General features: G+C 39.5%; 1 protein-coding gene across 3 annotated transcripts in view; it reads right to left on the reverse strand.

The window, feature by feature from the left end:
* LOC126336356 (kinesin-like protein KIF13A) overlaps window positions 1–17769 on the reverse strand; it is a 1265558-nt gene that overhangs the window by 121529 nt on the left and 1126260 nt on the right. For all 3 annotated transcript variants that reach the window (XM_049999947.1, XM_049999946.1, XM_049999945.1), the window contains exons 15-22: window positions 13469–13631; window positions 13123–13266; window positions 12877–13041; window positions 7146–7271; window positions 6620–6842; window positions 5289–5403; window positions 3712–3954; window positions 370–503 (exon numbers count right to left, since the gene is read on the reverse strand). In XM_049999947.1, coding sequence (XP_049855904.1) covers window positions 370–503; window positions 3712–3954; window positions 5289–5403; window positions 6620–6842; window positions 7146–7271; window positions 12877–13041; window positions 13123–13266; window positions 13469–13631 — 1313 coding nt within the window. The remainder of the gene's footprint in view (window positions 1–369; window positions 504–3711; window positions 3955–5288; window positions 5404–6619; window positions 6843–7145; window positions 7272–12876; window positions 13042–13122; window positions 13267–13468; window positions 13632–17769) is intronic.

The raw sequence follows: 17769 nt of genomic DNA on the forward strand, positions 1-17769 counted from the left end.
GTCATCTTTACGGTGATAGCAATCTACATTTTTTTTTCTTTAGATTTGTTGCTTTCTCCCATTCATATTTGTTTTCATGCTTCTTTCGTTAATTATTTTAAAATCAGGGAGCCCTTTGTTGGACACTCTGCATGTACAAAAAGGATTTGCTTACAGAGCTGTTGAAGTTAACATTTCATTTTAAAGTAACTGGTTGTTGTTTTCAGTCCATGTGGTTCTTTAAATTATTGTAATAATAAACCAAAATAATACAGAAGATTAATGAAATGCTATTGTGGCATGGTCATACTTCCACGGTATCTGATTTGTGTTTTGGATAACAGTCTCAAATGGTGAATGAGACTACGTATATAGCAGAAACTGTAGTACCTTGTTTATTTATCAACTTCTGTATCTGTTGGTCTAGGTATTGCCGCCTCCTCATCAAGGCATCACTCCATTTTTCTCTGAGGATGGAAAGGTCCTCTTCTTGGTATGAATCTAATGGTTTCTGGAGACGTGACCTGGAACATATAAAGATAATGGATCCAAGTTTCCAGTTTTTGTGGTGAAATGTTATAAAATTATCATAATTCTTGTATTCACCTGAGTATAAGATGAATCTGAGAATAAGGTGATCCCCTTTTTTCAAGATACTCTTGAGAAAATAATACTTTTTAAGATATTTTGAGTAATTGGAATTACAAATTTTTATTGCTGTAAGGTATCTGCCTAAAAAATTAACATTGCACCTATTCTGAACTTACGTCATTTATTGATTTTCTGCATTGCATTTTGATAACACATAGAAAAAAATAAACAAAAAGAAATTGTTTATATTAATTTTTATCTTCACTGCCTTTTCAATTTACTTAGTCTGTCATCTGCGGCAACACTATTTTTAATCATCATCAGGACAGTTTTAAAACATATATCTTCATTGCCACAAATATTCTGCCGTTGTTCTGAATATGTTTGGATTTCTGAGGTTTTGGTTATAGTGGGACTTGAACACATAGTGGATTTTGCTTCTATATTGATGTGAGAATGTTAGTGTCTCTTACTTCCAAACATATTGCCTGCCCGCCACTCTCTCTTGGCTGTGTAGAACCAGCAGCTGACACTCTCCCTATCATTCCTGTCATACCTCATGGTCATCATTGACAACATTGCTACAGGAAACACATACGAGGCCTGTCTAAGAAGTATCTGACCTTTGGCCAGAAGAAATATTTCAAATACCTGATGGGGTTGGAACCCTAATCCCCTTCAAAATAAGCCCCCTGTGCTTGCACATACGTAGCCCACCGATCCTTCCATTGCCAGAAACACCCCTGGAAGTCTTCTTTTGAATTGGTGCTCAACCCCATCGTCGTTTTACGCATTATCTCTTCTCTACTCTCAAAACGGGTGTCTTCAATTTTGAAAACAACCAGAAGTCACAAGGAGCCCTGTCTGAAGAGTAAGGAGGTTGGTGAATGGCTGTAATTCCCTGTTTGGCCAAGAAATTTTAGACCAAGTGGGATGAATGTACAGGGGCGTCATCGTAATGCAGTTGCCAGTTTTTCGCCGTCCACATGTCTGGTCTTTTGTATGGAACTGCATCACAGAGTCACCAGAGAACATCTTGATAGTACTCCTTGCCACTGTTTGTCCTTCCAGTGCGTATTCATGATGCACAATTCCACAGACATCAAAGAAGACAGTCAGCATCACCTTGATTTTGCTTCACACCTGCCGCACTTTCTTTGGCCTTGGAAACTCAGGATGCTTCCAATGCAGCAACTGTCTTTTGTTTCTGGGTCTTACCCATACACCCATGACTCATCTCCAGTTATCCGAGTGTTCAGAAACCCAAGATCAGTGTTGGATGTGTCCAGAAGGTCCTTTGTAACATCAAAATGGAGGTCTTTTCGTTCCGGCAACAACAACTTGGGCACGAATTTCGCAGCCACTCGGTGCATGATCAAATCATCATGCAAAATTGCATGTGCAGAATCTTTACTTACTCCAGCCTTTTGGGCAATCTCCTGCACAGTCAAACGATGATCTGCCATCACCAAATTTTGCGCCCTCCCAACAACAGCTGCACTCCAAGCAGTTTGGGGCCTGCCAGAATGATGGTCACTCTCTGCTGATGTGCGACCATTTTTGTTTCGGTTGAACCACTCCTTAATTTGTGTTACACCCATTGCATCTTCTCCAGACACCTGCTGAAGCTTACGAAATGTTTCGCTTTGAGGATCACCAAGCTTTTGACAACATTTGATGCAGTTTCTTTGCTCAACACGTTCATTGATCTTGAGAGTGTTGGTAATCTGACGAACATGTTGTGTAGCACCTCACTCAGTGACCGACAGGCAGTGTCTGATGTGCTGGAAGGCGGGGACAAAATTCTGACATGTGCATAAAGGTCTCATCCTTTACTGTGTACAGTGGCGCCACAATATCATCTCTATTTTGCATGGGGAAAATCAAAGGTCAGATACTTTTTAGACAGACCTCGTATGTATGCCTCTACTCCCAATCCTCACTTCTAGCATCTCCTACAATAATTCATGCTATTGTTGAGAATTTGTCCTATTTTGAAGTCAATTTGATTCTGAGTACAAATGGATTCTGGAAAACTGCAGTTTAAACATGATAGATGTTCATAAAAAATCAAAGTATGCAGAATACATTCCCATGATTACCCGTACGCAAAATCTGATGCCTGCACGACAGTTCCCTCCCCACACTCATTACAGTTCACAACTAACCTAGTATCACTGTTCCCCCTCCAACGTTCTGCAGCGCTATGCTTGATCAACAGTGAAACATGGACGGCAATATCTTCTAGGGTGCATGTCATATGTAACAACAGCAAGTAACACATAAATATTAGATCATAAACAGATTCAGTCCAATTCTCAAACTTTCACTCATCCCACAATCTAGTGACATATGTTGGTACTATCTCCACATTTGTTAGAGAATTTATGGGTTATTTTTCTTACTTGTACCATATAAATGTCATCATCTTGTTCCAACGCTGATTAAAAGCTGGGAACATTTTTCCCAGTATTCTGTTAAGTGACCAGTAACCAAGTTTCTCCTTTGCAACCAACTTGGGAAATCATTACATTTGCTCATAACCAAATAAAACATTGACTTGGGTTCAAAATCAAGTAAGGGTTTTTGAAAATCAAATAATGGTTTTTGATGGATAAGACTTACATGGTATCTACACATGTACAAGAACTTTTACTTCAACCTATTCAAATAAAACAAAAGTTTGTAATTTCATAGAATTTAATGTTATGTCTTCCTCTGCTTCACAAAATTGTTAATATTTTAAGCAGAACATTAGTTTATAGCATTAGATAGCTAGTTCAGAGATACATGCATATCCCTTGCATTAGCTCCAAGAGTCAAATGTCCCATGATTCTTTGAATAAGGTCAACACTGTATCAAGCACTTTAGTGTATCGGGAAATCTTGAGCCTATTCAAATCCGAGTACTGTTTGCTTGGTCCTACCTATTGGGACTGTTCAAAATAAATGTGTATGAAACCTTAATTTGACATTGCTCCCTCCCCCCCCCCCCCCTTCCAAGTCTTATTAGGAGCAAAATTAAAACACAAAAAACTTTACCTTAAATGTTGCAGTTCATTTCTGTATCTTGTATCAGTGAAGAAAATGGGACCACTGTAATTCAGTTTCAAGGAAGTACCAGGTCACATTGATGCTTACCTAATAGATACACTTCCAACTGCAATACTGACAATGGACTGACAAATGATGGGCAATGTTCCCGAGTTCTGGACGGGTTTGACTTGCACCCGAATGCGTCGCTGCTGGCCTTGGCGGAGCTGATACACACCACCAGTCAGCAGGTCTGGTCGGGCTGACACTTCCACTGACGAGTATTCCCCTTGTTCATTTAGTTCCTGGATTTCTACCCAAAGTTCTATCTTCCGAGTTAGTTCACTCCACCTGACCACAATAGAGGAAACATGCATAAATTATCAAATAAAATAATTTCCTAAAAACTTCAGAAAAGTATATTTTACAGGAAAGACAACTGTCTGATGTAAATAGAGCAGTAAGTGATAAATTCATCTCTTCAATCATTGTCTCAAAATTTCAGAGCTTTCAAAAATGTAAGAGAGAGACTTAATTAACACAGTGTCTCTAGCATCCTCTCAATTCCATGCTATCTGCCCACTACAAATTACACTGCTTTCATATACTTTTATGTAAAAGAAGGATGTTAATGGAAGGGAAGACACATGAAAAATCTAGTGCAAATGTAATAACTGCACAAAAATATCATGAACATATTGCATCAGTATTATTGGTGGAATTTTGAATTTCCATATAGGAGAGGGGGAGCTTACAAAATGTTTGAATATCTTTTCTAATGAGAAACTCTATTGCTATGCCAGTTTTGAGAAAATAATACCTAACTTATATCCCAATTTATGACCACACTTATTAATGACTAATTGTGAAGTGAACTATGGGCAAGGAAGTGTGATTTCTGAAAATTATGATCTGTCACTCTCTTGGCATTGATGACACATACAAATAAAATTTCTTGCAGTCACCTATTTTGGTATTTCGATGATCTGGACCTACAAGGCACAGCCAAATAGCCATGTACTTGCAGCAGTTTATGGACTTCACCTCCCCTTGTGTTGTTTGGATTCTGAAAGACAGCATGTATTACCTTCCAAACTACTGAAATAGTTCAGAAGAACTCTTCTTAATACAATACCTTGTTACTTCCAATCACAATAACGTTCACAATTTTTTATTGTCATCCTGTTTCTATTGTTGACATGACAACCCTTTCCCCTCTTCCTGTAAAACATCTTCAAGCCATGACATCTAGACACAAGCAGTGGATATGCTAATTTGCTGTCCCGCATTGTAGATGCAATGCACCCACTTCTTTCATCACACCCACGCATATTGCAAACCATTTCTCCCACAGTGTGACATCTAAAACTTACCTAGAAAGAAAATAAACTTTCTTCAGATCTTATGAGCATTTTTCATCGTTATGAAGGCTCGAGAGATGTGCTATATCCTTTTATCAAAACTAACATGTCATCTCAGTTGGAAGGTACTGTAACTCCCACCTTATGACAATCTGTTCACTATTTATGTTTATTAAATAATCACTATAACTTACATCAATCAACTGATCTGATGCTTAGGAAATGCTACACATTTGTAACAAAAATATTGAAATCCATATTTGTTATAAAACAATTATTAAAGTTCTAACAGGATCAGCAATTTAGCCATTTTTAACTACATACCTGTCTGCTAGAGATCTTGCTTTTGCAAGCTGCTGTTGCTCCACCTCCCAACCATCCTTTGAACGGGTAAAACCAGCACAGCGATGACCCCACACTTCAATAGACAATGCTCCTTCTGTGAAAAATTAGGGTAATTTTTCTACTTTTATTTTTAAAATGCTACATGCAGAATGAAAATTTCAGGTTGCAGAGAAACATTAATCTTTTACTACAGCAGTACGCACTTTGGTGCTCTGATCATTCACATTATGAAAATGAGCTTAAGTGTTTAATTTGTTGTAATTATACAGTGTGGACAAGTGAATCTCAATAATAGTCTAGATCACAATTTTATTATACTATGGTGCATAATAAATAGTATAATAATACTACATAATAAATGATGTAGACTGTGTTAATCAAACAGAATATACAGCACACTGTATTGTCTCCACATGGTGTAATTCTGTCTTTTAGTACCAGGGAAACATTTGGACATGACTCTTCATCTTTTTTAATAAGGCGATGCAACACATAAAAATCTACATTTGCATAGACTGAGATGTCTCTCATGGGGAGGTAGTACCACTATTCAAGAGGTGTGTCACTCAGATATTAAAATTACATAGCAAAACAGTACTATCTGCTGCTAATATTGTATGTAAACGGACCTCAACAGTTCAGTAACACAGAGGGCAGAGGACTGCAATTGCAAGAACAGGCACTGCAGTTCACTGTTACACACACTCAAAAGTTCACAATGTCTTCAGAAAACGTCACTAGGAGCAAAAAATGTACATTTTCAGACTTTTGAAACGAAATGTCTATACAACTTATAGCTTTTTAACAATTTTGAACATACTGCATTCAAATAAAGCAAAAACAAGCTTTATAATGAAGTTGAAAATATTACCAGTCTTCTCTTACATTAAAGTGGCATTAAAGTGTACATATAACCCCCTTACACTAAAAACTGTCAAAATGGCTGTCATCAATGATATGCTGCTGAAATCATTTGAAATGGAAGAAAATATGTACAATATTAAAATGATGGTGGGAAATACAACGGAAACATTTTCCCCATTACTCTGAAGAATTGTTTAATGCAGTAAGAGCACAGGTGTCCCATACTATAGGCATGTTACTCCAGCCAATATTAACCCAGCTGCCAATTTCCACAAAGATATTTCAGAAAATGAATCCAACATAAATAATTAATGGTATCAAATGGTAGTTCTAGGCCCAGTCTGCAAAAACAAGTTGCAGGAGTGATGGACTTAATACACACACTACTCATTCTGTACTTATTGTACATAAATTTACAGCTCTTTCCATACTTTGCTTATTCTTACCTGAACAATGTTCCAAAAATTCCTCTGTAACAGGCACCACAAAATCCTTTGTATGATCAAATTTGAAGGTCATAGATGCATTGCCTGATGAACATGCTGCAGGATATTCTGGGTCTACCACTGGTGGTACAACAATAGCTTCTGGATGATTCCAGAACACATACTGACAGAATACAAAATTTGAAAGAGAAAGAGGTAGACCTGTTGCTTGCTTGATAGTTACCTAGATCAAAACAAGTAATGCGTTTTAGTACAAGTACCTTTGTAATGAGCAAGAAAGAATGAGAAGCAAATGTGTACAAAGAAAACAGAAAACTTGTCTGCCCTTATAACATGAAAAGATAAAATTCATGTGATGCTATATTTTACGTACATCATGGCACAATGTTTCCATGCTTGGACTCTAAAACTGAGAATTCACTTTCAGTGATGCTTTTATTTGCTGCCAGTGTCAAGTTCTAAAATTTTATTATTTGTTTGTACTTCTTTAATGTTTCATTGTTGTGGCAGCAGCAGTTAAACTTACCCTGCAAGTAACTTGACTACTGGAAGGAATTTCTTCTTCATCCTTTCCACTGTCACCAGAACTTTCTGACGCAGCTTCTGCTGTTCGATCCTGTGGAAATGATCCAGCAACACGACTAAGTTCAACCTGAAAGTAAACAAAATTTAAAAAATCAGTTCCACATCATTTGAAGGGTTTATTCTTTCAAATTTGAAGGTGATATGATGCTTGTTTTCATATATGGTATTATCATGTTGCATATACTGCACATAATTTGCTTTTACAGAGACACACTTCTGTCCATAAATCACCATACGTTTAGAAAGATTCACCTGTGTAAAACACAGCTCACCTCTTTCACATACAATACCATCCAAACTGCATTTTCAGGCCAGCAGGTAGTTCTTGACTACCAATCTGTGATACAATTACCCTAGCCAGCCTCAACATGTGTTGTGACATGTGCATATGCATTCATGTGATGCTATTAACAAAGAGAGGGATCTTCATAAATTAAAAATCCATAATACATGTTCATATAGAACCTGAACCCATTCTTTATGATTAATATGCCAGTGAACTACACTGAGGTGAAGAAAGTCAAGGAATACCACCTAATATCATGCTGGACCTCATTTTGCCAAGTGTAGCACAGCAACTCGATGTGGCATGGACTCAACAAGTCGGAAGTCACCTGCAGATATGTTGAGCCGTGCTGCTTCTATAGCCAATGATAATTGCAAAAGTGTTGTCGGTGCAGGAGTTTTTGCACAAATTGATCTCTGAATTATGTCTCACAAATGTTTGATGGAATTATCTTGGGTGAACTAGATAGTCAAACCATTCATTAAAATTTTCCAAAATGTCCTTCAAACCAGTTGTGAAAAATTGAGCCCCCATTGATACGGCACATTCTCAAATGTGAAAATGCCATCATTGTTTGGGAAAATGAAGTCCATGAATGGCTGCAAATGGCCTCCAAGTAACAAGACATCAAGAAGACCCAGTCCATTCCAAGTTAACGCAGCCCATACCATTATGGAGCTACCACCAGCTTGCACAGTGCCTTTCTGCACCATTCTAAAGCCCTACCAACAGCAGCTGGGACTCATCCGACCAGTCCACAGTTTTCCATTCATCTAGGGTCCAACCAATATGGTGGCGAGCCCAGGAGAGATGCCACAGGCAACATTATGTTGTCGGCTCTTGTGTTGGCCGCCTTCTGCCATTGCGCATTAACGCCAAATCTTGCTGCACTGCCCTAACAGAGCCTCTCGTTGAAAGTTCCACCTTGATTTCTGTGGTTATTACATACAGTGTTGCCTGTTCATTAACATTCATGACTCCATGCAAACGCTGCTGCTCTCGGTCACTCAGTGAAGCCCATCAGACACTACGTTGTCCACAGTGAGAGGTAATACCCCAAATGGACTGCAGAACATTGAATTCCATAATAATTTCCAAAATTAAATGTCCCATACGTCTAGCTCCAACTACCATTATGCATTCAAAGTCTATTAATTCCTGTCATGTGGCCATAATCACATTGGAAAGGTTTTCACTTGAATCACCTGAGTACAATGACAGCTCTGCCAATACACTGCCCTTTTATATCTCATGTATGCAATACCTCAACCATCTGTCACATGCGTGTATTGCTATCCTGGTGTATTTTTGCTATTTATATTATTCTTAAGTATGTAAAACTTCAAAGCAAAGTTGTTCCGTAAAATAATAATAATAATAATAATAATAATAATAATAATAATAATAATAATAATGGAAGGAAAGGGGAAAGGAGGCAATAATAGTCAGATTTCTTATATACTCAAAAACAGTATTCTGTAATCTGATTTCTGGCATGATCATTATGTGATATGAAAAATTACCATGCTTGCATCAGTTGGTACAAAGATAGAATGAAAAAAATTTGTGGACTGAAGACACTGTTTGCATTCCTTTGTTCCAGCAGCTAGAGGTTGGCCACTGCTCTCTCCATCTTTCCAGTGGGTATGAAAACTATTTTCTGATGTCAAAAGCTTTCTGAAGAGCTGTCACTCTAAGGTCACAAAATTCCAGCACAAAGCCACCTCAACAATTTTCTACAACTTCTGTGGTTGCAGTTAGATGGGGCACTATGAAGTCACTGACGAAGATTGCAGTCAGCTCTTGGTACTTGCCCCCCTTGAGCCATGATAAAGTTTTAATGTCCATTACCATATAAACAAGCTTGTAATGTTGCCCACAATTACACACCGCCATTTTGACATTGTAAGCAGAACTACATATTTCAGGAGGAGCAAACTGACATTGGCATCGCCACATCGTAGGAAGCCACTTCAACGACCCCTCCCCTTTGTCATCTTGATCATTTTCTTTATGGGTTCAATTCTCGCTCTCTGATTTATCTCGATATCATTCACTCACAGTATCACCGGTGTATGAGTAGAATCTAGCCACTAATATAATAACAGGAAAGACTCTTTCCTTCTCATCCCATCCAATGTCTCCCCTGACCCAGGATTCTGGGTGACTTTTTGGAAATGTACTCCTTTTCCTAAACCTCTCCAGTACTTTTCCTTTACTCTTCTTCCTTCCTCTTCAACTCTTCTGCCAGAAGAAGGAGCCACTGGCTCCGAAAGCTTGTAAAAGTTAAACCTTTTTGTGTGCGCCTTCTCCTGCCACCGCCTGGTGAGTGGATTTTATATTAATTCATTTATATTATATAGTCAATAATTGATTATATTCATTGTTATAAGAGTTCACTCACAATAATACAATTATGTTGGCACAGACCTGACAGGGAACAGCTCTTCAGACGACAGACAAGAGATGATCACACTCCACCAGGCCACTGGGCAGCAATCCAAGTATCCCAGAGGTCACCGGCTCTGCAGTCGATGTGAAGGAGAGTAGTATCTACACTACCCTAGCACCCAGGCAGTATTTAGTCTGGCGGCTAGTCTATGCTCACGCAGTTCATTCTGAGTGAATTTACTGGGACAGCCACTGATGCAAAAGCATTCTCACAATCAGGATCACACTCGGGAGCTGCTGCTATGACAATGCCACTGTCTATGTCGACCTTCACCTCCAGCAAATGACAGCTACAGACTTATACCATTTGTGGCTTCTACATCGAACAGACCAAGAGATGAATACACTAAGCAGATACAGAAGGATGTAGGTTGCAGTAAGTACTGGGAGATGAAGAAGCTTGCACAGGATAGAGTATCATGGAGAGCTGCATCAAACCAGTCTCAGGACTGAAGACCACAACAACAACAACAACAACAACAACAACATCGAACAGACTTGGCCTCTGGTACTGTGACCAGCAATTGGACTTTGTAATATTTTTCTTTGGTTTCCATCAGCAATGTGCCATATTTAAGCTTTTTTGTATCCTTCTGGGACTTTAAATTTTGCTTGTCCTCTTGGGAATTTAACTATTGCACATCCTTTCCAGACTTAGATTGAGGAGTGCTATGTGTAGGGGCATCCGATTTTGGAACTTTCAGTTTACTACTACATTATCAGGCCTCCAGTCTTCAGATATTATTATTGTTCATTCAATATTCAAGCAGTGACTTGCTTTTAGTTATTGTCTTCATAACTAACTCACATCGGAGAAACTTGTTTATGTGTGTTATCATAAATTACATACTCATTTACTACATGGGTACTTTTCCTGTATCACCTTCCATGGATACATCAAATCATACCTGTATATCTACTGAATAATAAAGGTTTCCTTGAATTTTTACTTGTATGATATTACCAACATCTTTCAGGAGTGCTAGTTCTGCAAGATTCGCAGGAGAGCTGTAAAGTTTTGAAGGTAGAAGACGAGGTACTAGCAGAAGTAAAGCTGTGAGGACGGGGTGTGAGTCGTGCTAGTGTAGCTCAGTTGGTACAGCACTTTCCCGTGAAAGGCAAAGATCCTGAGTTCGAGTCTCGGTCCGGCACACAGTCTTAATCTGCCAGGAAGTTTCATTTTACTAATTGAAACAGGTTTTCTTTTTTAAAAATTTACTGCTTACCAACATTCTGAACATGCCAACAAGAGATGCCAAAAACACTCTGATCTAGCATTCTTTGTGGGAAAATTTCTGTAGTATTTTATGAAACTCCACATTCTTTTCTCTTTTTATCATCGTTAATTGCACTAATCAGCCAGAATTATGACCACCTACCTAATTGCTGGTATGTCCAAATTTGGCACGGATAACACAGCGACGTATCATGGCAAGGAAAAAAGGGGCCTTGGAAGGTCACTGGAGAGCAGCGCATCTGCACACACAAGTCACCTAAATCCCGTAAATTTTGTAGAGGGTGGAGATGAGCTCTGATGCCACATTCAATCATATCCCAGATGTGTTCAATAGGGTTCAGATCTGGTGAGTTGGGTGGACAGCAAATCAATTGGGACTCACCACTGTTTTCATTGAAACACTCCGTCACACTCCTGGTATTGTGATATGGCACATTATCTTGCTGACAAATGTCACTGCTGCTGGGAAACAGGATCATCATGAAGGGGTGTACGTGGCCTGCAACCAGTGTATGACATCCCTGGCTGTCACAGTGCCTTGCAGGAACTCACTCCATTGTCATGGGTACCCACATGAATGTTTTCAAAGGCATATAATGCAGCTGCCGCCAGCTTGCCTCCATGACACAGTATAGGTTTCAAGGAGCTGTTGCCCTGGAAGACGTTGGATTCATGCTCTCCCATTGGCACAATGAAAAAGGTATCAGGATTCATCAGCCCACGCAATGCTCTGCCACTGTGCCAACATCCAGTTTCAATGGTCACATGCCAATTTCAGTACCGATGTTGTGGTGTTAACATTGGCACTTGGCCCATTCTTAGGAGCATTTGGAGCACTGTGCATTCAGACACACTTGTATTCTGCCCAGCATTAAAGTCTGATGATAGTTTTGCCACAGTTAGCCACCTGTCCTGTTTTATGAGTCTGCCTAGCTCATATGATGTCTGACATCTGTAATGAGGGGTGGCCATCCAACTCCAAGATGTTTGGATATGGTTTCACTTTGGTTTGGCCACATGTTGACAACACTCACCAAGCACTCCAAGTACAACCAACAAGTCATGCCATTTCTGCAATGCTTGTGCTGAGCCCTCGAGCCATCACAATCTGCCCTCAGTCAAACTCAGATAGCTCACGTTCCTTTTCCATTCTACACATGGACAGCCCACTCACTGATTCCACCATGTGTGTGTCTGTCTAGCAGTCATTCCTCACCAGGTGATTCTGCTATCACCTGGATGGGTTTATATCAATAGTAGGTCAGTCGTCAGTGTATTTTACAATTTATCTCTCACTATATTGGCAGTTTTGTTCTGTCATAGGCTTCAGAAATTACTTTATATCTTTTCATAAACAGCTACAAGTTATTCTTGAGATGTGAATTTGAAAGTTCAACATAAGCTGTAAAATTATATCCAGTTTGAATGTATGGTCATAAACCACTAGTATTCTTTGATGGCAAAGTGGTGTGATTTAGCAAAACAGGCATATTTTGCTGAATAACACCTATATAGTACAACGAGCTCCATCACTGGTAAAACAAGATGGTATTTTTATAAATTCGATGCTATTAAGCCCACTGTTAAAAACTGGCAGTGGCAAGTGGAGACTAACAAGACAACAGTACCAAAATGCTTGGAAATCCAGTCAGGTACTTTTGCAAACAAAAGCCATTTAGAAGTTAACTAGTTACTAACCTGCAAACGACCTGCAACTTCTCCTTGTTGACTAATAATGGGTGTGTGATAGTCTAATTTTACATCATGGAAAAGAACTTCCAGAAATATATTTGCAACACCAATCAAGTTGTGATTTTCCTGAGATTCATAAAAAGGATCAAGACCTTTTGCTGGAACATCCTCCTGAAAACAAAGTACAAAAAATATTATGTTTTGAGAGCTAAATGAAAGTTACATTTAAAAAAATAAGATCAGATAATTTACCAGAGGGAGCCCCTTCTCCTTCTTTTCTTCATACAGTTCTCGCATATCAATGAGTTTGTTTTCCAGCTTCTCCATAGACCATACCTGACTGCCTTGCTTCTTGCGTTTCACAAGTATTGCTGGCTCACTTACGAAAGAGCCTCGCTGTAATGGAGTATTGGCATACATTTAATGCTGGTCAACAGTTGCATATTTAATTTAGTAAAGTAAAATATTATAGTTCAAACTGTTACAAAGTTCTCATTGAATGATAAAGTCCTAAATGAGAAAAGTCATTAACAAGTTGCACTGGCAGATAAATCAAAACCAGAAGAAAATAAATGATTCAAAGAGTAAACATAAATACCTTACGATTAGGACTTAGATTGGCCGGAGGAATCTGAAGTGTGACACTGAATGTTGTCTGTCGCCCCATTTCTTCTGCTAAGAAATTTGCTTCTTTAACCAGAGAATTGGCTCTTAGTATGTCAGCCTTGAGCTGTCCAAGGCTGCGCTTGAACATTTCATCCCTGCAAATGACCCAAATTATAAAGTTAACAAAAATGGTAAGAGCTTTCTTTATAGAAAATGTATAACATTTATCCAAGGTTTAAATTATTAAAATCTGTTTAGGGCTAGACTCTTTTAATTATCATTATTTTGCGTGGTATTTACAATGAAATGTCTTTCTACTATGAGCAACAAAGGTGAAACTTTCTTGAATGATTTATCATCAGAGAAATAAAAGTGATTCTTATTGGAAACTCAAAACAAATCAAGAAAGGTATTAGACACGAGTATTTCTTGAACTTTGAGTACTTAAAACATTATCTACGGTCATTACAAAACACTTAAGAGTTTTATCCAAGCATATTGAGGAGTCACAGAGAGAGGGCATGAAATTAAGTGCTGGATGAAAATTATGACTCTGCTGTTTTAAATATTGTAAATTATTTTTAACTTCTGCAGGAGAATATCATGATTCACACAGTCAGAAGCCTTAGCTATTACCAGTGGTAATACATTCTCATTTGTTGATTCTGGTATATCATTTGTCAAAATGAATACATCCTGTTCAGCTGATAGTTCATTTTAATATTCAAAACTGTTTGTCGCTGAAAATGTTTTCTGTTTTAAATATTTATATATTCCACTAGGCCCTATTTTTTTGAGAATTTAATATCCAGCTGCATTTATAAACATGTAAAAGAGGGAAACATTTTCAGGGACAAACACCTTTGATTTCAAAATGAATTATTTACTGAACTGGCTATACTCATTTGACATATGGTATATTACTGCAGAATCAATAAATGAGAATTTGTTACTGTGATAACTCATTGTGTTACCACTCATGTTGCACTGGTATCACCATCAGTACCACAACATTTTGCAAGGCACTTAAGTGAGCCATCGCTATTCAGCTTCCTGTACCATCACCTGGTGAAGTAGGGCCAGTCACCAGGTGGTAGGATGACCAAACATCAGAAGATAGCATCGCATCAGGGCCTGTGCGCACCACTGCCAGTGAGTGCCACCTCGACACACTGATCACCATACTAATATGTCATATAATCCAGAGCAGGGAGCACTTTGGACTTGTATGGAATGCTGGAACTTCGTGCATGTTCTTATTTATGTGCGGAATTACTGCACAAGTGGCATGAGAATCGTTGGACTTTCACATGTGTGTCTCACAAAGTAGACAATGATGACTGGCACATTCTTGGTGGTGGTGCTGCAAAGTTTACTGCAGTAGCAGCAGCTGGGAAGCCAGTGGCATTTATAATTGCCATGTTGGCTGGATGTTGACCAGACTGCTGGTAAACCAACAGCAACTGCAACCCCATCTGCGTCTCTTCCACACCTGTGAAGAGTCTGCAGAGGACTGGGAAACATATGAGAAGATTTATGGCAACACTTCACTACCTTCAAGGTAATGGATACTGATAACCTTACAGCTCTTTTTCTGTTGGGGATTATGCCCTATGTGTATCACTTTTTTGTAACGTTGGCCCCGCTTCATGAACTTGCTTGCCTCTCATGGTATGAAATGTCTTATTTATCACTGACACACTCATGTTATCTCCTTAAGGATGGAGTTTTATCAGTACATGAAGCAAACTCTTCAATAATATTGCGCATCAGCTGCAGGGCACCAGTCAAAAGTGCCACTTTGTTGTCTCTCAGTACAAAGTGACATATGCTAATACTGTGCTATCATTAGGCTAGCCTCAGATAAAGAGGTCCACCAACAGGCACTACAATTTGAACACCCTACCTTAGAAGACGTCCTTCTGTTGCTCAAGCATTTCAAGTTCCTTGTGTGGTAGGCCACTAGCTGGATTCCTGACTCAATGTGGCCACTGTATCTTGGACAACAGCACACATTTGAGGTTCAGGCACATCCTCACAGTAGGAAATTGTGGTGATGCTGTAAGCCACATTCCACATAAACACATCCATGGTGGGCTGTTTCCTGCAAGCCCCTTCATTCATGCCTTTCAGCATAACTGTCATAACTGCCCCAAGTGTTGATCGTCTTGCCATCACTGTTGGGAACAAGTTGTTCACCAGTGTGTGCATCTACATAAATCTACTTCAGCTGCAAGAAGATGATCCTGCAGTGTCTCTTATTAATTCTCACACTTATCTACATCTCATTACACCATCATTATCTCCTGTTACATGACCTCTTGTAAGCTACAACAGACAACAGACCCGAATTCTTGGACAATCTATGGCAGACATGGCATATGAGGTGGTGGTCCACTCATTAACCTCTCTTGTGGTGGACAATGCTTTCATTGAAAGCTTGTTTGGCTTTTATGCTTTCACACTGTCTGGGTTCACATTCACCAAATCAGTTACCTGGTTTCTGTCGAAGTGTCATATCAGGAACTTTGTGAACTTTACAAGGGTTTATTCAATTTTCTTTTTCTTTTTTTTTTCCCCCTGGTGATTTATGACCAACTTAAGGAGGAATTCAATAGGTTGACAGTTCTGGAGATGACAACCTATTTCATCCAGCCAATGGGCTACACCACCAGTGATCAAGAATTTTATTCTGCTAGTTCCATCATTGTGGCAATTTTAAGGTGACAACTGATACACAGTCTGTGACTGACATGTACCCTATTCCGTGTCCAGAGGATTTGGTGACAAAATAGACAGGGGACAGCTATTGGAGGCATATATGCAGTTCCTTCTTAATGAGGCATTTCAGGAGTTACTTGCTGTCAACACCTCCTACAGCCTCCAGAAATATAAATGGTCAGTTTTTGGGGTAAAAGTGCTCAGACTCTTTTCATCATTTCTTGGAGCAACTCCCATAATATATTCCTTGTTTTATCAACTACCTGAACTATATTGTGGGAAGGATTCCTCCATTTAGAAGAATTTGTGGAATCTTCAGTTTATATTTCAAACTCTGCAGGACACAGGTCTCAAATGTAATCTGGATAAACCACACTTCCTTCAGCCCGCTATTGAGTATCATTTGCATTGGTGGACCCAATCAATGAACAGTCACATTGCTGCCATTTATACTCTTCCTCAACTCACCAACCAGAAGGAATTCCAGGCTTTTCTGGGCAAAATTGCTTTTTATTACAAAATTCATCCCACAAACAGCTACCATCGTGCATCCTCTAAATCAGTTACTGAAAAAGGGTGCACCATTTGTTTGTATGATTGTGTGTGACCAAGCATTCAGGACTCTGAAGGGCAGTCTTTTATCGGCTCCTCTGCCTTGGCACGTTTCAGCTGGATAAGTAGCTTATCTTTAGCCCCGCAGTGCACCTGCCACACATAATGGCCCACACACTGCAACAGTGGACCCTGTCCCTGAGCCACTACCATTAAGAGATCCACATCCATCCAACAGATGAGTACTCCAACGTGGATGCTCTCTCATGCCTTCTGAAGGGCCCCAACCCCAGTTTTAACCTGGAGGAAATTCTTTGCTTTTGTCTCAGTGAGGAAGCTCAGCAGGCAGCCACGAGGTTTTTCTATTATGGGTTCACAAATTTCTTATGCTATCAGTGTATCCCCCCCCCCCCATGAACCATGAACCTTGCCGTTGGTGGGGAGGCTTGCGTGCCTCAGCGATACAGATGGCCGTACCGTAGGTGCAACCACAAAGGAGGGGTATCTGTCGAGAGGCCAGACAAATGTGTGGTTCCTGAAGATGGGCAGCAGCCTTTTCAGTAGTTGCAGGGGCAACAGTCTGGATGATTGACTGATCTGGCCTTGCAACATTAACCAAAACGGCCTTGCTGTGCTGGTACTGTGAACGGCTGAAAGCAAGGGGAAACTACAGCCGTAATTTTTCCCGAGGACATGCAGCTTTACTGTATGATTAAATGATGATGGCGTCCTCTTGGGTAAAATATTCCGGAGGTAAAATAGTCCCCCATTCGGATCTCCGGGCGGGGACTACTAAAGAGGATGTCGTTATCAGGAGAAAGAAAACTGGCATTCTACGGATTGGAGCGTGCAATGTCAGATCCCTTAATCGGGCAGGTAGGTTAGAAAATTTAAAAAGGGAAATGGATAGGTTAAACTTAGATATAGTGGGAATTAGTAAAGTTCAGTGGCAGGAGGAACAAGACTTCTGGTCAGGTGACTACAGGGTTATCAACTCAAAATCAAATAGGGGTAATGCAG

Source organism: Schistocerca gregaria, chromosome 2 (genome assembly GCF_023897955.1).
Source record: "Schistocerca gregaria isolate iqSchGreg1 chromosome 2, iqSchGreg1.2, whole genome shotgun sequence".
Taxonomy (NCBI): domain Eukaryota; kingdom Metazoa; phylum Arthropoda; class Insecta; order Orthoptera; family Acrididae; genus Schistocerca; species Schistocerca gregaria.